Here is a 26,535-nt window from a genome sequence, read left to right as displayed (position 1 = left end):
ACATAAGCCCCTGAACGCTGGCGTACTGATTTTATTGTTATTTCTTATTCGATACCATGCAGTGATTTACAAATGTTACTGAAAAGATATGATTTTCGGTATTTTTTCTCAATTTTTTTGTAAGTCGAGCCCCCTCACTTTTTGAAAAAGTATGTTACAGAGAAAAAGAAAGAAAGAGAGAAAAAATAAGTGACCTGCCAATGTCACAAATAAGGTATCAAAATATGCTGATCTGACCGTAATTAAATGCCTAATTAAAACCCAAGAGCTTACAGGGGCTCCGCCCTCGGACCCCACTAAGGGCCCTGAGGCGGTCCCCTGGATGCTCATCTGACCGTAGTTAAATATCTAAAAATCTCTGAGCTTCCGGGGGCTCAGCCCCTCGACCCCACGCGAATTTACGTGTTAGAGTGGTGGTGATGCAGATTTTTCTTCTGCTCCCCCCTTCCAAACGTTTTTGCTCATTACGCCATTGCCCCTGGAAGGTGAGCCCCTGAAATGTTTGCCCCCCCCACCCCCAATCCTAAACTGCTTCCGGTGCGCCTGTTCATAGTGTCGTCGAGGGTGCCCCCCTGTCGAAGAAATATGGGATCAAAGGGGAACTCCGTTGGAGGAAAGAGAGGAAAGGGAAACAAACGTAATGAAAGAGATGAGGAGGAAGGAGAAAGAGGAGGAGAGCAGCAACAATAATATCAAGCAATAATATCAAGCCATCGAAAGCGACCGGGAGGCGATGGAAGATGAAGACGATGACGACGAGGAGGGAGAACCATCAAGACGGCAGTTTGATAGCGATGAAGATGAGGCAACGGGGAAACTAAGAAAGGAGAAGTATGACTTTGATGCCACCACAGAGCAAAAACTTGTTGACTTCCTCGGTGAACATGGCTGCTTTTATAATAAAGGAAGTAACAGATATGCTAACAGTAAACAATTATTTTCGGGAACTGGCAGGTAAAACAAAGAACCTTTTTTGGAAAGAAATGTTCATGGCTTACAGTACGCTCTTGTGATAACATTTCTTGCCAACCCTTATGGAATAATGATAACATTAAAATAGGTAATAGCTCAATATATAATATAAAATTGTGTCAAAAGGGAGTTAGCTTTGTCAATGATATTTTAGAGACAAATGGTGTTTTTTTTTCTCTCTGAAACATTTCCAAGAAAAGTATAATATTCAAATAAATTTTCTTTTTTATCGTGGATTATGCGATGCAATTAGACAAGGGTTTAACAATTGTACTATTTTTTAACATGGTACCACAACCTCTTTTTCCAGATACAATGACATTTGTTATGAAATGTATTAAAGGATGTTTACATACATGTATCTATGCAACTTTTTTAAAGAGAAGAAAAGGACTATGTAAACGTGTATTTCGACCTGAATGATAAGAGTTGGGAAACATATTGTTCCATTGGATTTAATTTTATCATTGATGTGGGCTTACGATGGTTTCAGTTTGAAGTTTTGCAACGCATATTATATACGAACGATCTACTGTTTAAAATGAATTTAGTCCCAAGAAAAGAATGTACGTTTTGTAATGAACAAAAATTTGTGGTACGTTGCGCCATGTCTGGCTTATCAAGAAATATGCATCATGCAGCTACATGTACCCAACACACAGCTTGATGTTGGGCACATTTACATGTGATGAAGGGATTGTTTCAAGAAGTTTTAAATTGGATTTTAAAACAATCCAGGGGAACCTGGATAAAAAAGAAGAAAAACAATGAAATGAGTTTATAGTAGGGAGGCCAATGAGTGGGCGTAAGGCTTCTACACCTACGATTTGTGCGCTCGTCGTCCAAGTCAGAAAATTACCAGAAGAAAAAAATAAAGAAAAACTAGATGGAATTTTGACTGCGCGCAGTCGAAAATGATGCCTCCACCATAGAGCAATTTAAACAAGTTTGGAGTTTAAATCTCCAGTGGTTCTTGAGATATCATGATAACAATCTCAATGTATGGAATTTCATAAGTTGACCTCTGTGACCCTTGACCTTTGACCTACGTGCTCCAAAATCTAATCAGATTGTCTTCCTATGGTGATACACACTATCATTAAGTTTGAAGTTTAAATCTCCAGTGATTCTTGAGATATTATGATATGGTGATACACACTATCATTAAGTTTGAAGTTTAAATCTCCAGTGGTTCTTGAGATATTATGATATGGTGATACATACTATCACTAAGTTTGAAGTGAAAATTCTCCAGTGGTTCTTGAGATATCGCGATAACGATCTCAATGTATGGAATTTCATAAGTTGACCTCTGTGACCCTTGACCTTTGACCTACGTGCTCCAAAATCTAATCAGATTGTCTTCCTATGGTGATACACACTATCATTAAGTTTGAAGTTTAAATCTCCAGTGGTTCTTGAGATATTATGATAACAATCTCAATGTATGGAATTTCATAAGTTGACCTCTGTGACCCTTGACCTTTGACCAACGTGCTCCAAAATCTAATCAGATCGTCTTCCTATGGTGATACATACTTTCCTTAAGTTTGAAGTCTTTACATCTCCAGTGCTTCTTGAGATATCATGATAACAATCTCAATGTATGGAATTTCATAAGTTGACCTCTATGACCCTTGACCTTTGACCTACGTGCTCCAAAATGTACTCAGATTGTTTTCCTATAGTGATACACAGTATCACTAAGTTTGAAGTTTAAATCTCCAGTGGTTCTTGAGATATCATGATAACAATCTCAATGTATGGAATTTCATAAGTTGACCTCTGTGACCCTTGACCTTTGACATACGTGCTCAAAAATCTAATCAGATCGTCTTCCTATGGTGATACATACTATCCTTAAGTTTGAAGTTTAAATCTCAAATGGTTCTTGAGATATCGCGCTAACAAACTCAATACAAGGAATTTCATAAATTGACCTCTGTGACCTGTGACCTTTGACCTACGTACTCCAAAATCTAATCAGATCGTCTTCCTATGGTGATAAATACTATTCCCGAGTCTTAAGTTTAAATCTTAAATGGTTCTTGAGATATTGTGATAACGGTCAAACGGGACGGACGTACGGACGGACGTACGGATGGACAACCCAAAAACATGATGCCTCCGGCTCCACCTTCGGTGGCGGAGGCATAAAAATATCTATGGAATAACATATATAACAAAAATACAATTGTACACTCCACAACATACCTATAAACACGGATCTGTAACATTCTTTCACCATTTGTTGACGATCTTGCATATTTTTATGTATTTGAATCCAATAATTTTGCTAGCAGACGAAACATAACGCACACACAAGGGTCCTTGAGGGCGCGGAGGTAAAAATCCTTCTCAATGTAGAGGTAAAAAATATGGAATCAATTTAATATCAAAGAACTTTTGATAGAGATTAACATATATCAGATGTGCACAAATGTCACTTTTAACAACTAGAAAATATAAAGAAAAAAGCAGTTGTTTGACGTGCGGTATGTAAAAACAAAATTTAAAAAAATTAATTAAAAACGTATTTTCTGAAGAAAAAACGGAATACCGTAATTTGGAGGGAAAAACGGCGTAATTCCGGCAAAAATGGAATGTTTGGCAGCTCTGCTACAGCCATCTCAAATTGAGAAGAAAAAATGTGAACAGTGATGTCATTGGTCAAGCCCAAAATAGAGGTCTTGCGACATCATAATATGAATATGTATGAGCTCCGGTCCACATCACGCGCCAGACAAATCTCTCGTAGTCTCAGACACAGTACCTTTAATATTCTCAAAGCACTTATATCGAGTGTCGAGCTTGTTCAGTAAATCATGCATGAGAAATGTTAAAAAAGATATTTCAGTAAAAAATGTCTACGTGAGCAGTCTATACTCCAATTGAGAAGTGGATGAAAGGGGTCGATGAAAGGTCATGAGGTAGTGGATAATACATACATGTAGTTAGTATTACGTATGGGTAAAGAGAGAGCGAGAGAGAGAGATCTAAGTTAAGTACGTATGCGATGCTGATCTCCGAAAAGCCGAGGGACAACAACAGAGAGAGATGCGATACATGCATGGATATATGTACATAGTATCATTCCGGATTAATGTGTCGATCTCGCTGTGACTTGGATTTTGGAGGTCGTTCTAGTTGATTTGTACACTACATTAAACTGAAATCATAATACTCATGAGGAAATCAAGTCATTGGAATATTGGAATAACAATCTAAGGTAAATATTAATGAATTAGATCTAGTTCTTTCCTTCTTTTTTTTTTACTCGTGGATCTAGTTGTCGTACGTACATTGATGGTTCGGTTCTATTTCAACTTCAGCGCAGCAGCGTGTGTATTGCGGCTCGCATGCCTGGTTCGGAATTCGGTGTGTGCGACCGATTCAAGGCTAGCCGGTGATGATGAATGTACTTTCGCGCGAAGTTTTGAACTTGTTGTCAGGGCATGAAACGCCTATTCCCTCGGGCCTGTCTAATTCTCAACGTAATTTGGGGAACCATGAATAGGGAGGCCAATGCCCGGGCGTAAGGCTTCTACGCCTACGATTTGTGCGCTCGTCGTCCAAGTCAGAATATTACCAGAAGAAAAAAAAAGAAAAAAAAAAAAAAAAATATCTATGGAATAAAATATATAACAAATACACAATTACACACTCCACAACATACCGATAATCACGGATCTGTAACGGTCTTTCACCATTTGTTGACGATCTTGCAGATTTTGACGTATTTGAATCCAATAATTGTTTTAGCAGACGAACTTAACGCGCACACATTAGAAACTAGAGGGGTCCTAGATGGCGCGGAGGTTAGCTCACTAAAATCCTTCTCAATGGCAGGAGGTACATGTAGACCCTAAAAATATGGAATCCAATTTAAATGAAAGAACTTTTGATAGAGATTAACATATCAGATGTGCACAAATGTCACTTTTAACAACTAGAAAATATAACGAAAAAAGATTATATCTTTTTAATTGCAGATTTTTACAAACTGCACATTCGAAGGTAGATAGAGTACAATGTTTTTGCCAAAGCTAGAGCCATCTCAAATTGAGAAGGAAAATTGTGAACAGAGATGTCATTGTTCCAGCCCCAAATAGAAGTCTTGCGACATCATAATATGAATATGTATGAGCTCCGGTCTCATCGCGCGCAAAAACAAATTTGACGTAGTCTCACACATAGTACCTTTTTCTCAGCACTAGACACCAGTGTCGTGCAGTAATGTATGAGAAGTGTAAAAAAAAGACATTCCAGTAAAAAAAAAAAAAGTCTACGTGAGCAGTCTATACTCCAATTGAGAAGTGTAATGAATGCCATGATATGAACGTGTGTGTTTTAGTGTATGATATGGTTAGTGAGATAGAGAGAGGGAGAGAAATATCTCTGTCAGTATAGTACACGTCTATCAATGCGTGTAGTCCTATTGACTATGTTTGATTCCGTATTGTGTTCGCTGCAAGTTGGATTTATCGATCGTTGATAATGCAGTGTCAGATTGATCTTTACTCATGAGGAAATAATAATTGAAATACATCAAACTAAGGTAGGCCTAATTATTTATTTCAATCACTTTCTTAATTTACAATGAGTGGCTTTCAAGCTTTCTCTCTATTATGTTTTGACCCTTCATGCAGAGACGCCAAGGTAAAAGATCGGCAATGCGTGACATTTTCATTTTTCGGCGCGCAAGCGCGCGTGCGAGGGTATAACACACGAATAGGTATGGCGGTTTTTTTTAATCTAGCACGCACGCCATGCGTGAGAGCCGTTTTCAGACCCTCCAAATGCGTGACGTCACGCCTAATGCGTGACACTTGGTAGCTCTGTTCATGCCATGGCTAGCATGGCTCGATCACGGCTTGCATGCAATTACCGTACCTGGCCAGTACTGTGTCGGTGTGTGCGACTAATTCAAGGCTAGCCTGTGATGATGGATGTACTTTCGCGCGAAGTTTTGAACTTGTTGTCCGGGCAATGACCATGATGACACGCCTATTCCCTCGGGCCTGTCTAATTCTCAACGTAATTTTTGGGACCATGAAATTGATTGTTTCAAGACTCTTACATGTACGTACGGCCAGGCGTAGAAGGAAAGGCATAGAAAAGAGCTGGATATCTCCTATTTTATGGAAATTGTAGAGTCGGCAGCCCGGCCCCCCCACTCAGTGTTATTTAGGGTACGCATATGCGTGTTCCAACCGACCCCCCCTTTTCAGCAAAAGTCCGGTGTGTAAAGTCAATACGGCTCGACCTTTTTCTTTTGTATACGAGCCTTTTTCCGCACCCCCCCTTTTCAGCAAAAGTCCGGTGTGTAAAGTCAATACGGCTCGACCTTTTTCTTTTGTTACGAAAAGGACATTTTGGCAACACGCATGCGGTCATTTTGAAACCTGAGTGGAGGGGCCGGGTCGGCAGATGGGTGAGTTGTCTTAGTGACAGAAAATCCTTTCTTTTAATGTTTGTTTTATGAGATTAAAAAGTTAGATTTGGGCTTTGGCCTCCCTACTTATCATGTTTATAGTATACTGTACTATTATAGTCTAGATCTAGTCTCTAGTCTAGCATGTCTAGAATCTAGTCTAGTCTCTAGAGTAGGCAAATTCATGAAAAAAAAATATTCAAAAATTTGACTTGAAAACACATCAGAAAATTAGTCTGAACCGAGTCAGGAGCAAATTTGAAGAAATTATATTTTTAATTGTTGTACAACCAAAGATATAAGAAGTATTATTACTAAAATTGGTCGTAGACATTCGACAGCTGAAAATGACGCGCACGGTTGCATTACGTGCGTTCTCGAATCCAAAATCGTACCTCACACACACACTCTCGCCATACCGCGAATGGTCCCTCGTGGGGAGCTAGCCGGCTGAGAGTTTGCCAGCGATACCAATGCACCTAACCTTCGGAGCTCCGCAGCGCGCAATTTTAGCGGGACTCGGAAAGGTTTGCGGTGGGAAGGCAGCGGGCTAGCTTTTTGCCAGAACGATGCTAGATCGGCTGCTGGCAAAATGAAAATTACTACGATCGAGAACATCGTCGGTTTCTTAACTTTTCAGTGAGATAATTCTGAATTCTAATTGAGACTATATAATAAATTAAATCGACAAAGAAACCTCGGTAGATCTTATAACTATACAAAAGCTTGTTTATTTCTTCATTTGACATTTTGTTTTCGACCATTTTTTCGTGCGCGAGTCAATGCAAACTATGTATTACCAAACTTTCAACACACAATTTTTTCAAGGGTGATTTTGAAGCAGTGAAGAATATTGGCGCTGCGATGCGCAGAAATATACTTGAAAGAAACTTAAAAAATCATACCTGAATCTTCAGAAAATCGTATCTGTATTAGTGAACCTAGAGTCTAGATGTGACTTGTTTATAACTCAGATTTTATGAAGATTTGTCGGAAAAAAATGTCAATTTTTTCCGTTTGGTGGTCAAATCTAGGCTAATATTTAAAAAGTTGTATCAGTAATGGGCCCCATGTTTCTCTTATCGTACTCGAATGTTATTTCTACATAGATTAAACATCGACTAGGATGGTTAAGGGTAAGACCGGATAACATTATAAAAAAGATACATCCTTCCACCCTCCCATATCCAAGTTTTGGGCTGATTAGTGCCGACCATAGAGATAATAAGGCTAGAGAGCGGACTCGTCATACGCGCCCGTTCAATGCTCTGTGCGCGCATGGAGCACGGTCCGCCATTACTAAGGAGGGCAAAACATCGAGAAATACCCGGATGTTCATTCGAAACTGTGCTACTGATAAGCAATGTGAAGCTTCATTTTTCGGGTTGATTTATCGGTTTTCGAGTATGAAACGTTATAATTGTGGTATTTTGCATAATGCATGAACCCTACTCATGCCTCAGTCATGGTATCTGGTGTAGGTCAAGATTAATTACAGATGTTATGGTGAGGTAAAAGGGACACAAAAAGCTATTTATATTTCAGTTTTTAATTTTTCTTCCTCTTTGTCAATATAAAACTGTGATATTATGACATTAAATATTACTTGGCTTTCAACCAATCAGAATCAAGCATTTGGGACTTGTATTTGATATTTATGTCATGATATTAAACAAAGTTTTATGCTACAGGGCCAATGCCGGGGGCCAATGTCTTTCTAATTCAGTTATTATGAGAGCCAGGGTTTATTGATTTAAAACGCTTTGAAGGTAAAATATTCATTTTATGTTTATGGCTATTATAAACAGATTGATACTTATAGATTTGGGATAGAGATGGGTATGTAGATAGCTAGACACATAAATAGATGGATAGATAGATATAATATAGAAGGATAGGTAGATAATGGAAATGCAGATATAGGACGATGCTGAAGATAGGAAGAGGGGGAAGGAAAGAATTATACACATTTATTTAAAACAAATTATGTTATTTACTCATCCAATCATTCATCCATCCATCCAAACATTCTTTTTCTTCTTGTCTCACTCATTTTATATCAAATTCACATCTTATGTCTTTCACCTATTCTCTATAAAATCTATTATGTCTGAAAGAATAATTCAATTTTTTACAGTTCACTATAAATATATATGAATATTCTTTAAAAACAGCTGATTATTGATGTAATAATTATTTATTCACACCACTTTTTTTCTCCATAAATAATATTCTCCTTGATACAGTGTATTTCTTATTTTCTTCATCAACCAGTTTTAGAGAATAAACTTATAATTAAATTTGAAGAAAAAAAATGAATAAATGAACCTTTTATTACCACACGGCACACGTGTGTTGATAATCTACAGCATAGGCATTTAAGTTTTGACATTTTATCGGACATATATACTGCAATAATACATCACAATTGAAAGGACAGACATTGCAAACACAACACCTCAGATTTTAGCCCCAAATTTACTGTCATGGTTCATAGGCAACACAACCACGACAAATTGATTCGCCACCAAAGACAAGCATTACACATTGGCGATTCTTTTGGTCGTTTTTTTTTATGGAATTAGAAATAAACCACATTTGAATTTTATTTCCCCAAAGCCCCCCCCCCCCCCCCCCCCCCGATCTACACCTTGTTGGAATTGCAACTGATATCCCTTACCTTTCTTCATTCTCTTTTTTTCTTCTTTCCCTTTCTCTGCTCTTTCCCTTTCCCTTCCCTTCCTTCTCTCTCTCTTTTAGGTTTGCTGGGGGGGGGGGGGGGCAAAGTCATTTTGACCCCCACCCCGCTCCACACATTGTTGGCGGGATTAACCGCAACTGATCTCTCCTTCTTTTCTCCCTTTTCTTTTCTTCTTCCTCTTTTTTGTTCCCTTTTAGCTCTCCTCTTTTCCTTTTCATTCCTTCTCTCTTTTTTTAGCGGGGATGGGGGGGGGGAGCAAGGGCCTTTTGCCCCCTCCCCCCCCCCCCCCCCCCCCCCCCCCCGATCCACAACTTGTTGGCGGGAAGATTGCAACTGATATCCCCCTTCTTTTTTTTTCTCCTTCCTCTTTTTTTCTTCCCTTTATCTCCTCTTTTCCTTTTTTTCTTTCCCTTTCCTTCCTTTTTTATTTTTTGATTGGGGGGAGGGGGGGGGGGGGGAGGCAACAGCCTGGGAGGCAAGTCCTCCTCCCCCAATCTCCTTCTTCCCTCTTTTCTTTTCTTCTTCCTCTTCTTTTTTCCCCTTTCTCTCCTCTTACCTTTCCCTTCTTTTCCTTCTCTCTCTCTCTCCTTTTTTTTTCTTTTTGGCGGGGGGGGGGGGGGGGTCTCCCTGGATCCACGTCTGGTAACACCTGCCTTTTAACTTTGTTTAACAGTGTAGAGGTCTGTATTTGAAATCAGTATCCTTTAATATGATTGTTGATTATTACTCAGTATACTTTTGAGTAATTTATTTGTTTGATAATGATTCATTTGACGGACTACTTCCTTTGGGTATTTTAATGATGTTCAAGGTTTTCTGTAAGATAATTTGTTTGTGTAAATACATAACAGTGTTTCAAGAACGAAACAGTGCATACGAGCAGGGGCGTCTCCAAAGAGGGGGGTGTGGGGGTGCGACACCCCCCCCCCCACCTGTCAGGACATTGTCGGTAAAATTGCGCCGCCGTCGGGAAAAAAGAGATAAGGGGGAGGGGAAGAAAGAGAGGGAAAGAAAAGAAAAGAAAAAAAGAAAAGGAAAAGAAAGGAAAGAAAGGAAAAGAAAGGAAAAAAGAGAAAAAAAACACAAAAGAAACAGGGGATGAAAGAGAGAGAGAGAGAGAGATAAGGGGGGGGGGGTAAGAGCCTGAGAGAAAGGGGGTGAGTAAGAAAGAGGGGGTATGTTTGGTGGAGTCGCCACGTCGAGGGAGCAAGAAAGAAACGCATAGATATATATATAATATATATATATATATATATATTAGTTGAATGTCTGGCTACACCATTATCTCGGACACATGTAGCGGTAAGCGGGCACATCTACAGGGACGTAGAATCCAAAGAAAATCCATGAAAAGAAGATAAATTGATATTTATGAAACTCATTTGTATCTTACGAGCTTTATTATATCCATGACATGTCGGAAATTCAATATACAACACTAGTTGTATGCCTCACTATATTTCCCCTATCTCGGGCACATGTAGCGGGAGGCGGGCACATCTACAGGGAGGTGCATGTTTTGATAACTTAAAACACGTAAAATCCAACGAAAATCCATGAAAAGAAGATAAATTGATATTTATGAATCTCATTTGTATCTTAGGAAGCTTTATTATATTCATGACATGTCGGAAATTCAATATACAACACTAAGTTGTATGCCTTACTACATATCCCCTATCTCGGGCACATGTAGCGGTAGGAGGGCACATCTACAGGGAGGTGATGTATTGACAACGTTAAACACGTATACCTCAAAGAAAATCAATGCAAAGATGTTAAATTGATAGTTGTAAACTCGTATACATGTATAAGGGAGCTTTAATGTTACATCCGTTATCTCTCGGATATTGAATATAGAATACTATTTTATTACACTAACTCGATCCCTATCTCGATCGGGCACATGTAGAGGTAGGCGGGCACATCTACAGGGAGGTGGTTTAGCCGACGACCGAGTTGGCCACGTGTTCTTTGGAGTTAAAAAAAAAACGACCAAAAGAATCGCCAATTTTGTATAAATACGCTATCAAAATCAACACTAAATAAATTTACTTAACACTCAAACACTTCTACCTCATAATCACCGACAATACAACTGTATAATGGTAAGATTTTGCCCTGATTTGGCTGAACCACTGTGTTGCACGTATTATCTTCATTGTAGGTAGCATATATTGGCACCAAGATTAGTGGCGATATGAATATTCATTATTCCTTACGTCACAGACGTGCAGCGTTCGTACTCGACTCTGTCATATGCACATGTACTAGTACACGAGTACGTTCGTAAGCATTAGGACGTGTACATTGCTTCGGAATGAAGAGAATCATTATAAAGGACGAATTACTACGTGAAGCAAAGTACAAGCAGGGAATTGAAAATAGCAACATTCCTCGGAGCGGCTATACACTCCCTAATCTAGCTAGTTTTGTAATGATAGTTTATTTAGGAAAATTGACAGTTTAGTTGTTCAATAACATCACTCAGTTTGATATGATTCGAGGTATATCTCATTAATAAAACAGTATAAAGGCTGAATGAGTTTCGAACAAACCATCGATCGCCACTAATCTTGGTGCCACCGTGCCAACACCGTTAAACCATGCTCCAAATTTAGTCATATGTTTTGTGTGTCTACAAAGACCCAGGGTTGGATGATTTAGCAGAACTGAAGATTGATATTGTTAAGTTGTTTCATAACATCACTCAGTTTGATTTGATTCGAGATATATCTCATTAATAAAACAGTATAAAGGCTGTATAGTCTCAAACGAACCATCGCCACTAATCTTGGTCCCAACACCGTAAAACCATGCTCCAAATTTAGAAATATACATTTTGTATTCGAGATATATCTCATTAATAAAACAATATAAAGGCTGTATGAGTCTCGAACGAACCATCGCCACTAATCTTGGTGCCAACACCGTTAAACCATGCTCCAAATTTAGTAATATACATTTTGAATGCCCTAAAGACCCGGGGTTGGATTATTTAGGAGAACGGAAGATTGATATTGTTAAGTTGTTCCATAACATCACTCAGTTTGATTTGAGTCGAGATATATCTCATTAATAAAACAATATAAAGGCTGTATAGTCTCAAACGAACCATCGCCAGTTCGCCACTAATCTTGGTGCCAACACCGTTAAACCATGCTCCAAATTTAGTAATATACATTTTGTATGCCCTAAAGACCCGGGGTTGGATTATTTAGGAGAACGGAAGATTGATATTGTTAAGTTGTTCCACAACATCACTCAGTTTGATTTGATTCGAGATATATCTCATTAATAAAACAATATAAAGGCTGTATGAGTCTCGAACGAACCATCGCCACTAATCTTGGTGCCAACACCGTTAAACCATGCTCCAAATTTAGTCATATGTTTTGTGTGTCTACAAAGACCCAGGGTTGGATGATTTAGGAGAACGGAAGATTGATATTGTTAAGTTGTTCCATAACATCACTCAGTTTGATTTGATTCCAGATATATCTCATTAATAAAACAATATAAAGGCTATACCTTTTGATACCTTATTTTATGACACTGACAGGACACTAATTGGTGTAGGGTAGAGCGGGCGGAGCCCCCAGAAGCTCAGGGGTTTGAGGCATTAAATTATTGTCAGATGAGCATTATAGGGGCCTGCCTTAGGGCCTTAGGTGGAATTCAGGGGGGCAGAGCCCTCAAAAGCTCAGGGGTTTTCGGCATTTAATCACGGTAAGATGGCGGCATATTTTGATACCTCATTATTTGTGACACTGGCAGGACACTTATTGGCGTGGGGTCGAGGGGGTGGAGTCCCCAGAACCTCAGGGGTTATAGGCATTAAATTACTGTCACACGAGCATCCAGGGCCCGCCTTAGGGCCCTAGGTGGAATCTGGGGGGCAGAGCCCTCGGAAGCTCAGGGGTTTTCGGCATTTAATCACGGAAGATATTTTGAAAATTCATCATTTTGTGACATTGGCAGGTCACTATTCTTTCTTTCTTTCTCTCTTTCTTTATATCTCTTTGATATACTTTTCAAAAAAGTGGGGGGGGGGGGGAAGCTCGAGGCCACCGAGCCCCTGACACGTAAACCTCTAAATAAGCAGATTTCTCGCCTGACGGGAATTTTAGGAATTGGTCATTTCCCAAGAAACGCATAAAAAAGTACAATTTACTCAAAAGTGAGGAAAAGTCTCGGAAAATTTCAGCAACATTTGTAAATCACCGGTATGGGGGGGGGGGGGGTGGCACCCCACCCCCACTCGTACGCCAGTGCATCCCCCATCCCCCACCCACCCCCGCCTCGATCTACACCTTGTTGGCGAGAAAATCCCAACTGATCTCCTCTACCTCACTTCTTTCTCTTTTTTCCCCTTCCCTTTCTCTCTTCTTTCCCTTTTCCTTCCCTTTCTCTCTTCTTTCCATTTCCCTTCCGTTCCTTCTCTCTTTTAGGTTTGATGAGGGGGGGGAGGGGGCAAGGCCCGCTCGCCCCCCCCCCCCCTGGATCCGCGCCTGCGAGCGTGTCCCATATTTGATTGGGTTAAGACAGATTAATAATAATAATAATAATATTCCATGTTTATATAGCGCTCAATACATCGATCCAACGATGCGCCTAAGCGCTTTACAAATATATTATTACCCCGATTGTGGTTGGCATAATTAAAAAGAAAATTGGTTGGCTTGCACATAATTATCTGTATTACTGTATAAAAGGTTAAACAAAAATAAATGAGTATTTGAGTTTTCGACAAGGCATTTCACTTAGTAAATTGCACCTGAAATTGCATCATGTTCATTATAAGTTCCAAATGCTTTCTTTCATATAAATACACACAAAAAGTTCCAAAAGCTTGAATGCATACTAGTTCACAAGATGTAATAAAACAATATGAATAATTATAATGATACAATTACATGCAAACGCAAGATCGTTATTGCGTTTCTTTCTGCCTGCAACATAGTTTTCTTCTGCATTTCTTTTCTAAGCTGTTATGATTTTATATTCATATTCTTGTTCTAAACAGAAATGAATAGATAAATATATGAATACATTAAAGTACAATGAAAGTTGTACATTAGGGACTTTTCGCATGGCGACGCAAATGCTGACTACGGGGTATTTAAATGAGCTCGCCACTACGTAATAGCTCGACAAACCACGCTAATCAGGCTGAATACCGTCGTAGGTTTGGACGCTACGCGGAAATTTTCGCTCTGAGATTAGCGTTGTAGAAGGCCCCCGTCGCCGGTTGCCAAAACTTTCTAATGATGATAGAAGAAGCGATAAATATCGCAACTTATCTTACCTTCTTTTCCCCATTTTCTTTTCTTCTTCTAATTTATTTCCCTTTCTCTCCTCTTTCCCTTTCCTTCTTTCACTCTCCCTCTCTCTCTGTTTGTTCGGGTGGGGGGGGGGGGGGCAAGGGCCTTTCGTTCTCCTGATCCACACCTCGTTGGCGGGAAAAATCGCAACTGATTTCCCTACCTTACTTCTTCTTATTATTTTTAACTTTCCATTTCTCTCCTCTTTCCCTTTCCCTTCCCTTCCTTCTCTCTCTTTTAAGTTTGCTGGGGGTGGGGGAGGCAAGGGCCTTCCGGCCCCCGATCCACACGTTATTGGCGGGATTAATCAAAACTGATCTCTCCTTCTTTACACCCTTTTCTTTTCTTCTTCCTCTTTTTTGTTCCCTTTTAGCTCTCCTCTTTCCCTTCCCCCTTTTTTCCTCTTTTTTTAGCGGGGGGAGGGGGGGGGGGGGGGCAAGGGCCTTTTGCCTCTCTCTCTCTCTCTCTCTTTCTCTCTTTATTTTCTTCTCTTTAGAGACTTTTACAAGAGTTCATAAGAGATATAATGTGCAATCCAATCAAACTGAGTGATTTTATCGCACAACTTAACAATATCAATCTTCCATTCTCCTAAATAATCCCGGGAAAACCTCTGTCTTTACAGATGCAAATAATATGTATTACTAAATTTGGTGCATGGTTTAACGGTGTTGGCACCAAGTTTAGTGGCGATGGTTCGTTCGAGAGTCATACAGCCTGTATACTGTTTTATTAATGAGATATATCTCGAATCAAATCAAACTGAGTGATGTTATGGAACAACTTTACAATATCAATCTTCCGTTCTCCTAAATAATACAACCCCGGGTCTTTATAGGGCATACAAAATGTATATTACTAAATTTGGTGCATGGTTTAACGGTGTTGACACAAAGATTAGTGGCGATGGTTCGTTTGAGACTATACAGCCTTTATACTGTTTTATTAATGAGATATATCTCGAATCAAATCAAACTGAGTGATGTTGTGAAACAACTTAACAATATCAATATTCCGTTCTCCTAAATAATCCAACCCCGGGTCTTTAGGGCATACAAAATGTATATTACTAAATTTGGTGCATGGTTTAACGGTGTTGACACAAAGATTAGTGGCGATGGTTCGTTTGAGACTATACAGCCTTTATACTGTTTTATTAATGAGATATATCTCGAATCAAATCAAACTGAGTGATGTTGTGGAACAACTTAACAATATCAATATTCCGTTCTCCTAAATAGTCCAACCCCGGGTCTTTAGGGCATACAAAATGTATATTACTAAATTTGGTGCATGGTTTAACGGTGTTGGCACCAAGATTAATGGCGATGGTTCGTTTGAGACTATACAGCCTTTATACTGTTTTATTAATGAGATATATCTCGAATCAAATCAAACTGAGTGATGTTGTGGAACAACTTAACAATATCAATCTTCCGTTCTCCTAAATAATCCAACCCCGGGTCTTTAGGGCATACAAAATGTATATTACTAAATTTGGAGCATGGTTTAACGGTGTTGGCACCAAGATTGATAGCGATGGTTCGTTTGAGACTATACAGCCTTTATACTGTTTTATTAATGAGATATATCTCGAATCAAATCAAACTGAGTGATGTTATTGAACAACTAAACAGTACTACATGTACATGTCCATTTTCCTAAATAAACTAGAGTAAAGAAGCCGGTTTTCGGCCACTTAAGACAAAATCCTATTTTTTGGACCCTTTACTTCCTATTTATTATCATTTTTTGTTGAAATCATGAAGCAAATATTATTATTATTTAAACAAAACAAGAATCCCAGAAAAAAATCACGAATTGCCATGACAATATTCATTTCAATTTTCACTGTTTCGGAGTCAGTTTTCGGCATAGCGTACCAGTTTTCGGCCGCATGTACAAAGTCAATAGGAAGCGCGCACACGCGCCGTGCGTTTCCGGGCTGATCTATAGCACTAGCGGGTGGAGCAGATATCCCACGCCGGAGCTCCCCGGAGCTCGCCAGGCCGAAAACTAGTACTGCGGTGATCGGATATTGGAATCTGAATTAGACAGAGATATCGTGTGTGCGTTGCGGTGTGCGGCTGCATTGATTTAATACATGCGATGAGATACTTTTGAGCTTGAGACTAGCACAAAATCGGGATCTAAATCTGAAAAAAAAGCTGATTTTATGGTACCCATATTTCTTACAGACACGCGTAAGATACTCAATTTTTCAGATTCGGGTAGCGGGACCGCCGATTACATCGCTAAAATGTGATATTTTAGGATATATTTTTCATTGCAAATGTGGTTCTTCAGTGACACTGGCATGGTATGGTATGTGTGGGATATGTGTTATGCTATTATGCGATGTATTTTAGAGGGATTTTACCTTGCATCCAACCAATCGGCCCAAAACTGGAGCTGGCCGATTACCGACTCCTTTACTCTACAAAACTAGCTAGATTAGGGAGTGTATAGCCGCTCCGAGGAACGTTTGCTATTTTCAATTCCCTGCTTGTACTTGGCTTCACGCAGTAATTCGTCCTTTATAATGATTCTCTTCATTCCGGAGCAATGTACATGTACTAATGCTTATGAACGTATTTGTGTACTGAGTACATGTGTATAGACAGAGTACGCACGCCGCACGTCTGTGACGTAGGGAATAATGAATATTCATATCGCCACTAATCTTGGTGCCAATATATGCTACCTTCATTGTACATGACCCCAATTCTGTACGTACGATCGTACGCGCGCAGTCAAGAACATCAATATTCATGAATTGACACGACGTCACTGATATGCATATTCATTGACCTCCTTGTAGATGTGCCCGATTAGAGGCTACCCAGTTGTAGTATCTTGAACAACTGCACAATTAGCATTCCATACTTTCTGGTTGTCATTGGTTACTCGTACAAGAACAATGTATAGTGTATTGTAATATGACCTGTACAGAAGTTGAACAGAGAATACACACACGTTATCAACCATGTAATTGAAGGCTGTTGTGTCGTCCTTTCGGCTGTCTAAATAAGGACTAAAACATTACATTTGGCGACGAAGATGTGTGATTTCGTCATGAACCTGAACTTTCATGGACACAGTCCCTCGAGTCACTGCGTAAGTTACTTTGAGAACATTTCAACATGAATTTACCCCAGTTTGAGCGTTTTGAGTGCCATGATGATCTCGCGACCGTGGGTGTGAGATGGGGAAAATACGTGAAACGGCTAGAGAACTTTTTCACTGCATTTGCTGTAACAGACGATGCCCAGAAGCGAGCGTTGCTCCTGCACTATTCCGGTCCTGATGTGCAGGAAATCTTTGAAACACTTCCAGACACAGCCACATCTTACTCTGCTGCCATTAAAGCGCTAGAGAAACATTTTGTTCCGTCTGTTAATGTGGAATATGAACGTTATCTGTTTCGTCAGTGTAAACAATTGAACAATGAAACTGTTGCTCAGTATCATCTCCGTTTGCAGAAGTTAGCTTCATCATGTCAATTCTCGGACAAAACTGCGGAAATCAAATCCCAAATCGTGTTTGGGTGTACATCGCAAAATTTGAGGAGGTACGCACTTCGTGAAACTGTTACACTCGAAAAACTTCTTCATACTGCCCGCACGCTCGAGCAATCTGATCAGTATGCAGCCGAGATGGAGAGTGCTACATCTCGAGAATCAACTGTCGCTGCTACGCGTCATGACAAGCCCTCAAATCCGAACTCTGTCCAACGCCAATTTCGCACTCGTGGAAAACAGCAAGCGACCAGACAGAAAGTCACATGCAGGAATTGTGGTGGTCGGTTCCCACATCCCGCAGATAAACCCTGTCCGGCAAAAGGGGTTACGTGCCATTCTTGTGGAAAATTGAATCATTTCCAGAAGTACTGTTTATCTAGACCATTAAAGTCCAATTCTATCGCAATTCATACTGAACATACAGCAGCATGTCAATGCAGCTGTACTAGCTCTCCGCAGCCTGAGCCTCAGCGTGATCATCAACCTGCTCAGCATAGTAAGGAAGAGCAAGCTGAAACAAAGGACTATGTTTTCAATGTTAATTCTTCTTCAGCCAACGGACCGTTTGTTCAGATTGAGGTCAACGGGATCTCAATTTCAGCTTTAATCGATTCTGGTTCCTCAGTAACGATTGTGAGTCAGAACACGTATCGTTCGATTACACCAAGGCCTCATCTTGACGCGCCCTCTGTTCCTGTGTATGCGTATGGAAGCACAGTCCCGCTTGATGTTGTTGGAACATTCACCGCATCTGTCTCGTATAAATCGAAAACAGTGGAAACAAAGATATTTGTTGTCACGCACAGTGGTGATACACTGCTGGGTTGTAGCACTGCCACTGCACTTGGTCTCCTTCATATCACGTACAATCTTCAGCTAGAGCAGTCGTATAAGGATCGTTTCCTTGGTATTGGCAAACTGAAAGATCACCAATGCCATATTCATGTTGATGGATCCGTTCCTCCTGTAGCAGTTCCCCACCGAAGGATTCCCTTCCACATGAGAAAGCGAGTGGAGCAGGAACTTGACAGATTGCAGGAACTTGATATCATAGAACCGGTACATGATACACCTACTCCGTGGGTTTCTCCGATCACTGTTGTCCCGAAGCGTAACAGTGATAACATCCGCATTTGTGTTGACATGCGTCACGTCAACAAAGCTGTGAAGCGCGAACGTCACATCACGCCAACCGTTGATGATCTTGTGTCTGCTTTGAATGGTGCCACAACATTTAGCACTTTGGATCTCAACTCGGGCTACCACCAGCTAGAGCTTGATGAAGAGTCTCGTCCGTACACAGTGTTCTCAACTCATGTCGGACTTTTTCGGTACAAACGACTCAACTTCGGGCTCGCATCTGCATCTGAGATCTTTCAGCACACCATTCAAGCTGTTCTTCAAGACCTACCGGGTGTCTTGAATATAAGTGATGATATTCTTGTGTTCGCGAACAACAAAGCGGACCATGACATTCGCCTCAAAGCTGTACTCGAACGCCTTCGTGAGGTGAACCTGACCTTGAACAAGGACAAATGTGTCTTCGCTGCTGACCGTGTCACATATTTTGGTCACGTTTTCTCATCCAACGGCATTAGCGCTGATCCGAGAAAGATCGAAGCCATCCGAGCGGTACCTGAACCTCGCACCGTGTCCGAAGTCCGCAGTTTCTTAGGCATGGTTAATTACTGTGCCAGGTTCATCCCTGGTCTGGCCTCGATTTCAGCACCTCTTCGCCATCTCACTAAGTCGGATAGTGAATGGGAATGGGGTCTTGCCCAAGCCGACGCCTTCGCTCAGATCAAGCAAAGAGTTTCGCAACAATGCACCATGGCATACTTCAATACGGCCAGCACCACTGAACTTATCGTTGATGCCAGTCCTCATGGTCTGGGAGCACTTCTTGTTCAGCATAACAAGGAGAACACGGTTCCTGTCGCGTTGGCAAGCAGAGCCCTCACAGACGTTGAATCTCGATATTCGCAAACAGAGCGTGAAGCCCTAGCCATCACATGGGCTATTGTCCATTTTCATGTGTATTTGTATGGTGGATCGTTTGTAGTCACAACTGACCATAAGCCGCTAGTATCGCTCTTCAACAACTGTCATGCTAAGCCACCGCTCCGTCTTGAAAGATGGATCCTGAAGCTGCAAGCGTATGACTACACCGTCCAGTATCGTCCTGGTCAGCATAACCCCGCTGACTACCTCTCGCGACATCCTCAGCTATCGGTGATGAGCATATCCGATGATCAATCCATGGCGGAAGCTCATGTTAGTTTTGTGGCATATCATGCAGTTCCGAAGTCAGTATCAATGTCCGAAATCGCTGAAGCCACAAAACGGGACCCAGTCCTACAGCACGTCATTCGCACCATCAAGAACAACAACTGGCATGACCTTCTTGCGACCTCTACTGAAAACCAATCAGAACTCCAGAGCTTGTTCATTATTCGCGAGGAATTGACAGTGGATGACAATTTTCTTCTCCTCCGCGGACATCGCATAGTAGTCCCGCAGTCTCTTCGTAAACGCATCATTGATATTGCACATGAGGGACATCAAGGCATCACAAAGACAAAGAGTCTTATCCGTGAAAAAGTGTGGTTTCCCTCTATTGACAAGATGACAGAGAAAATTGTTCGTGATTGTATCACATGCCAGTCTAACACAATCGAGCATGTCAAAGAGCCTCTGCGCATGTCCCCTCTGCCCCAAAAAGCGTGGTCAGAACTTAGCATTGATTTCGCTGATCTCCCGTCAGGTGACCACCTGCTTGTTGTTATGGATGACTATTCTCGTTTCCCCGAGGTTGAAATTGTCTCATCTACTTCAGCTCAGCAAGTCATCCCCAAGCTAGACCGAATTTTCTCAAGTTTCGGCGTTCCTGATATCGTCCGTACGGATAATGGGCCTCCTTTCAACAGTCGTGAATTCGCTGACTTTGCCGACTACATGGGTTTCAAGCACAGAAGGGTAACCCCCAGGTGGCCCCAAGCGAACGGTGAAGTTGAAAGATTTATGAGAACACTGAAGAAAGCCTATCGCTCTGCCATCGCTCAAAACAAATCGTGGAAGCAAGAGCTCTACAGATTTCTTCGCAATTACCGCGCCACGCCGCATACCACGACTGGTGTCCCCCCTGCCACACTCCTGTTTGGCAGACCTGTCCGTACTCGCCTCCCTGAGCCTATAGTTCCCGTCTCCGACATTCAAGAACGAAATTCGGATAATCAACTCCGCTCTCGCGATCGTGGCAAGAAAGCGAAAATGAAAGCGTACGCGGATAGTCACGGTACAACACGCGAGAAGGATATCGATGTAGGAGACACAGTTCTTGTCCGCCGTGATGGTATAGTGTGCAAACATCAGTCCCCGTACCTTTCCACACCATACAAAGTAGTTAGGAAGAAAGGTTCACGAATCACTGTACGTCATGGTAATCACTACATCACGCGAAACGCATCACGTTTCAAGCGTTACACTGGTCCTATTCCCTGTGACCAATCTGCTAACAATGATCAAATTGAAATTGACCTTAGTGATGATAATGCACAAGGACAACAACTTGTTGTGCAACCGCGACGTAATCCTAGACGCAATCGACGACAACCAGCACGGTTGCGCGATTATGTTTAGTTCACAGTCTATTCATTACTCATAAACTAGTCAAAGACAAAGAAAACTGGAGAAATGCACAATATGACTGAATGATGAGACATTGACTCTTAATCTTGCATTTCTTAAGAAAAAAAAAAAAAAAAAAACTTTTGATGGCAAACTTTTTATTCAGGTTACTGTATGCATTTATGTGTATTTAAACAAATTATTGTTCTAACCTGTCACAATGGAAGTTTGCATAATGTTCATGTGAGTTTGCATTTCTGATCAAGATTAGATCTCAAGGGTGGATTTCATATTATCTTTTTATTCTTTGCTGTTAGTTTAATTATTGCATGTAACTTGATTAATGGCTCAGAGTGTCGTAACTATTGGTTTGAAATTATTTTCCGTGTATAACAGATTTGCATTTACTCAGTATGCTTTGTAAACACTTATAGCTTAATTGTTAAAAAAAAAAAAACAATCAAACAAACAAACACAAACTAGAGCCTCCAGAAATCTGGTTCAGTTTTATAAATATTGCTCTTCAATATTACGGAGTTGGAAGTAATTTATAAGGTTTTATAAAGAGCGAATTCCAATTGAATCAGTTTAATTTTCTACGTTCATGCAAAGAAAATATTTTGTACACTTGGCTATTTTTCAAAAGGGAAAGAAGAAAGGAAAATGTAAAAAGGTGTTATTTGTTGCCATTATATTGTGTTTATGAATGAATATCAGTTTTGCACAGTTTGAAGGTTTGTACATGTGTATTTGCTGATTGCTATGTTTTATAATCTATGATATTTGATATTTGAGTTCATATTGTTCGATGCTATTGCCTCATGCCTACAATGTATGACAGATCAGTCAATTGCATTTTTTATGCTTTATTATACTGAAACAGACTTGAGTGCTAAGAACAAGATTTTTATGCTAGCAAACAGTTATTGACCTCTGCAGGTCATAGGTAATTTTGATCTGTTGATATGAAAATATATCACTACATAATCAGCTTATTTCAACCATGAATACTTCCTAAAAGCCTAATTTACAACTTTTAGAGTTCACATTTTATTAGATGGTATATTGCTATATGCATAAGCTCTGCATGATCTCACAAAGTGAATTATTTCTTGTTTGAAGTGTATATATGTAATACTGGCTATCCGTAGCAAGTTTTGTCTTATGCAAGTTAGTTATTTAACCATTACATGTGTACATGAGTTCTATACATGGCTTTGTGCAAATTAGCTGAGTTTGGTTATGTTCAAGTTTGGTTTTATACTCTAAATGAGTTACAACTTGTTTTGATGTTTTTTCCAAAGTTTGTTCTTACATGGTCTAAAACACATTGATGAATGATTGTTACAGTTTGATGATGTCAAACAAGCCATAGAAATAACAACAGCTACATTGTGATTGACTTATCTCATTATAGAAAGGTTTTAATCCAGGTAGGGAGGATTGTAGTATCTTGAACAACTGCACAATTAGCATTCCATACTTTCTGGTTGTCATTGGTTACTCGTACAAGAACAATGTATAGTGTATTGTAATATGACCTGTACAGAAGTTGAACAGAGAATACACACACGTTATCAACCATGTAATTGAAGGCTGTTGTGTCGTCCTTTCGGCTGTCTAAATAAGGACTAAAACATTACACCAGTCAGACCGCAGCGTGCGCGATAATGAGGCTGTGCGGCAATTTTTATTCAGATTCCCGTTCGGAGAAAAGCTCGCTTACAACGCTCTCGTAAAACACGAGACCAACCACGGGATTTTGGTAGCATCATTTTGTCGCCCTCGTATGGCTTACAGTGCAATTCATCATGGCGGAATCGTGGGGTAAATCAATCTCTGAAATTTTCGCTGTTCTTTGACACCAAATTTGCCCAAATTAGTTAGATTTTGTGCTTACTTTTATCGCAAACAAAAAGAGCGTTTTTTAGTCCTCAGAAATTAACTACTCATTACATAGTGTCGTATTTTGCTTGTTCCTGACTGGTATCGATAATATTATTTCGAATTTTTGCATCCTACGTCGTCTTTGATAACCAGTCCATCGTTTGATGTTGAAAACACGTAGATGCAAGTAATGTTTGAATAAGAAATATGCCCAAATTATTGGACTATATTTTGGAAATCTACCGGAAGTAGACGGAAAATGATTCGAAACCGCGGGGAATTGCTATGGCTACGGCCTTTTAGTCAGGAATGGCGGGGTTTCTTGTGTGTCGCTGTGCCATTGTGTGGCGCATACAGCAGGAATTTATGTAGTCCCATGTGAATATATTTTTGTCAGCTTTTTAGTTTTTGTTGTCGCAAATCGACAGCAATGTAAATAAATCGACTGCTCATTAGTCATTGCTATTCATTATAAATCTAGATCAAATGATATGTTTTGAATGTATATTTACAAGGGTTTAAACATGTTTAGACAAGTAATGAAGGGGTTTGATAACTGATCAAATTGTTTTGTACTGGAATCCTGAGCTGAGCGAGTGAGCTGAGCTGAGCTGGATATTAAAATGACAAATTACTTAAAGGATAATTAATTATTTTAATTTGGGATTCTCAAACTTTGGTTCTGCCTTCTGCTCAACTCAAACCTTACAGCCAGCCACAGAAATAAGCAGCATTTCCTTGTGCGAGTTGTAGACCTATATATTATGATTATGAACAGAGCAGAATTAAAACAAAAAGCCAAAGGTAAAAACTTACATTTTAGAACTTGTGCACATCTTGAAAAATGAAGGGAAAACCTCATGAATCTGACACCTGTAATTTGTTTTCATTTAAAAAAATTAATTTGAAAGCAAGCCAGTTTTGTCTACCATAAATGGCTAGCCACTTTGATAAGATCTTTTCAAATCCCCATACATTGAACCCCATACATTGAACTAAGACATTTTATTCTTCTTATCATTTGTTGTTGTTTTTCTGACAGACGCACTCAACCATCGAAGCTTGCGGGACATTGACAGACATCACACATCAGTCTCCATTGCATTCCTGGATCAACATTTGCTGGACTCCATGCCTTTGTTCGTTTTAATGGTTATTTATTTGAAGACTCAACCGCAGTTTTGCTTCACGTTGGAACAAACAATCTTGAACAGGGAGTTTGGGAGAAGGACGAGAAGGATTTTGTTCAGCTTATTCCTTTCAATAAAACAAAAATCTCTGATACTTCCAAAGTTCCAAGGTGGGATTCCGGAGCTTCACACGAACAAAGCATTTATTATATTAATAGAAAACTGACTGAACTGTCACCTTTATACAATTTAACAATACTTAACTCTAATAATACTTTTATTCTCAGCGACACATTTTATGCGTGTGATGGTCTCAACATAAATGTCAAAGTCAGTTTATAAATAAAATATAAATATTAGAAACTGCAAATTTTATTCCTAGTCCTATCGCATTTATTATTTGTAGTAGTGTTAAATAATACATTTTTTGTCCATTTACTAGGCTATTCAGAAGAAACCAGACCTGGTTTTCTTTTGGGTTAGTTGGCATGAATTTTGATTAAGAAATGTGAATTACACAGACCTGTTAAATAATAGCCCCCCCCCCCCCCACACACAAAAGAAAAACAATCTTTTTAAAGATATATTTTGTAGATTTGTATTTCATCCAGAAATAGTACCTACACTGGGTAAACATAGTATAAATAGTCAAGCATTGACATATTTTGATATGTTGGTGATGATTGTGACGGTGGTGATGACGACGGTGGAGATGATGGCTATGGTGATGATGATAATGACGATGGTGATTATGACGATGGCAGTGGTGATGATGTCGGTGGTGATGGCGATCATGATGGATATGATAATGATGACGGTGATTATGATGGCTATGGTGATGATGATAATAATGACAGTGATCATGATGATGATGATTATCTTGATGGCAATGCTGATGGTGGTGATGATGAGGGTGACTATGATGGCAATGCTGGTCGTTAACGTGATGGTGATGATGGCAATTAATGGCGATGTCGGTGGTGCATGGTGATGATCATGATGACGGCGATTATGATGATGATTGTGATGCAATGCTAATGGTGGTGATGATGATGTAGGTGGTGACGGCGATGATGGCTATGGTGATGATGATAATGATTGTGATGGCGATGACGATTGTGATTGTGATAATGATGTTGAAGATGAAAATTAGAATTCTACAAGTTTTATTTGAGCCCTTCAGCCCACCGCACACTTATATTTCTATCCGAGGGTCATATTACACACAAACAAACCCCGAAAATAATTTTCCAGATATATATATATTCCGCGGGTCACTTTAAAACAAATTAAAACAGAAAAGAGAATAAGGGAAAGAATTTAGTAATATTTTATTTCCAGGAATACACATGAACTGGAGTAACGCAATTGACAAAAGAATTATGAAATGAAATATTACCATCATCGAATGTCTGGGAATTACCAAAAGAAATTCCTGTTTAAGGCTCTTCTAATTAGCCCATGGTTTACAAATATAAAAACACATTTCAGAACTTTTACAACCATGAAATTAATAGCAGGGATGGGAACAATCATATTTTCAATTTTCAAGAACATTGCCCCCCCCCCCCCCCCTGAAAGTTTGTATTTACACAAACATACATTTCATAACGAATAATGTGTCTTCTTTGTTAAAATGATATCAAAGCCTGGCCAAAAATAGCCTATATAGACACTTAAATCCCCTCTTCCGTCCCTAGAGCTGGTAATCTATATTGTACTTGTGTGCATATCCGTATCCAACTTTGTACTTTCCGTTCACTTCTATAATTATGTAGCGCATGAGTATCGTACACAATAATAAGTATGTGGGGCAATACAAAAGCCTCTACGACCGGGGGTTACGCACACGAGAGTAATTCATGAATATCCCTAATCTCCGTCTATTTTCCGTGCGTGTTCACGTATAGCGCGCAGACTGGTTGGACCGCGAATCGCA

The 26,535-nt window shown here is 39.8% G+C and overlaps 1 protein-coding gene and 1 long non-coding RNA gene across 2 annotated transcripts; both read left to right on the top strand.

Annotated features, from left to right (window-relative positions):
* The first annotated feature begins 733 nt into the window (after positions 1-733).
* LOC115925255 (uncharacterized protein K02A2.6-like) lies at positions 734-21,591 on the top strand. Its single transcript, XM_030988893.1, has 2 exons — positions 734-878; positions 18,377-21,591. The coding sequence occupies exons 1-2, from the start codon at positions 734-736 to the stop codon at positions 21,589-21,591; spliced, it is 3,360 nt and encodes a 1,119-aa protein (XP_030844753.1).
* Positions 21,592-23,308: 1,717 nt separating this feature from the next.
* On the top strand, positions 23,309-24,959 carry LOC115925547. Its single transcript, XR_004064782.1, has 2 exons — positions 23,309-23,406; positions 24,509-24,959. It is a non-coding gene; the product is annotated as an uncharacterized LOC115925547 (long non-coding RNA).
* The last annotated feature ends 1,576 nt before the right edge of the window (positions 24,960-26,535 follow it).

The sequence above is a fragment of the Strongylocentrotus purpuratus genome, unplaced genomic scaffold (genome assembly GCF_000002235.5).
Source record: "Strongylocentrotus purpuratus isolate Spur 01 unplaced genomic scaffold, Spur_5.0 spur5_scaffold_18, whole genome shotgun sequence".
Classification (NCBI taxonomy): Eukaryota; Metazoa; Echinodermata; class Echinoidea; order Camarodonta; family Strongylocentrotidae; genus Strongylocentrotus; species Strongylocentrotus purpuratus.
This window is presented reverse-complemented; position numbering and strand designations above follow the sequence as displayed.

Bases quoted from the DNA above. Each gene is read 5' to 3' on its own strand.
- LOC115925255 (XM_030988893.1), top strand. From the start codon at position 734: ATGGAAGATGAAGACGATGACGACGAGGAGGGAGAACCATCAAGACGG. The intron at 879-18,376 runs GTGAACATGGCT...CTGAACATACAG, and splicing joins AAAACTTGTTGACTTCCTCG to CAGCATGTCAATGCAGCTGT.